Genomic DNA, 767 nt, shown 5'->3' with positions numbered 1-767 from the left:
TCAGTGAATTTGGTGTTGAATGTGTGTAAGTGTCTGAGTGTGTTTGTGTCAGAGATGCTGTAAAAGGACAGAATGCCGGCCGGCTCATCCAGATAAACTGCTACTTTGTTTAAGGGGGGTGGTGGGGGAGGAATGTGTGTTCCCATATTATCATGCCAGGCAATCAGTTTCTCCCCGAAGCAGCTCAGAATCCAGGATTTGTCATTGGCTCCAAACCTGCTTTCACAATCTTCACCTTTCCTGCCGATTCCTTCATATGACACGACCATATCACCCAACCCACTCCATTCAGCTTCCCAGTAACAGCGTCCAGACAGACGCTCTTTACACAGAACCTGCGGAAGGCCGTCAAATCTCTCTGGATTATCAGGGTATATCATTGGATCTGGATTACGCACCAACTTTTTGTTGCCGTCTGCAACAGACAGGAGATTGTGTGCCGTGTTTGGATCCAGTGTGAGATCAAAGAAATCTGCACAAAAGAAAAGAGAACACAATTAAGACCACAAAATATGTTCAAGAATCAAAGTGGTCAAATTGGACTTTTCGGTTCCACATAAATATTTTTGACCACATGTACACAGTAAACATTTTATACTTGAGATCTTATTCTGGTCTTCTGTAAAATGTTTTCCTGTGAAAAAACGTAGGCTATGTGTAGACCTACATTTTAGGAGTTCTTCTCTACTCATGTTCTCTCCACTGTGTTCCATGATCCAGACTGTTAAATAAAAAGAAAAGCATAATGTGTCACCAAAAATGTTGAA

General features: G+C 42.0%; 1 protein-coding gene across 1 annotated transcript; it reads right to left on the bottom strand.

The window, feature by feature from the left end:
* Positions 1–5: 5 nt before the first annotated feature.
* Positions 6–746, bottom strand: LOC107579227 (stonustoxin subunit beta; the record flags this gene model as incomplete). The annotated part of the gene is made up of 2 exons (XM_016265078.1): positions 668–746; positions 6–472 (listed from the first exon to the last, which is right to left on the bottom strand). Coding segments are annotated over exons 1-2 (513 nt in total), but the record flags the coding sequence as incomplete, so codon positions are not given.
* Positions 747–767: the final 21 nt, after the last annotated feature.

This window comes from Sinocyclocheilus grahami, unplaced genomic scaffold (assembly GCF_001515645.1).
Source record: "Sinocyclocheilus grahami isolate Dianchi unplaced genomic scaffold, SAMN03320097.WGS_v1.1 scaffold15556.1, whole genome shotgun sequence".
Classification (NCBI taxonomy): domain Eukaryota; kingdom Metazoa; phylum Chordata; class Actinopteri; order Cypriniformes; family Cyprinidae; genus Sinocyclocheilus; species Sinocyclocheilus grahami.
Note: the sequence above shows the minus strand (reverse complement) of the source record. Positions and strands in the feature narration are given on the sequence as shown.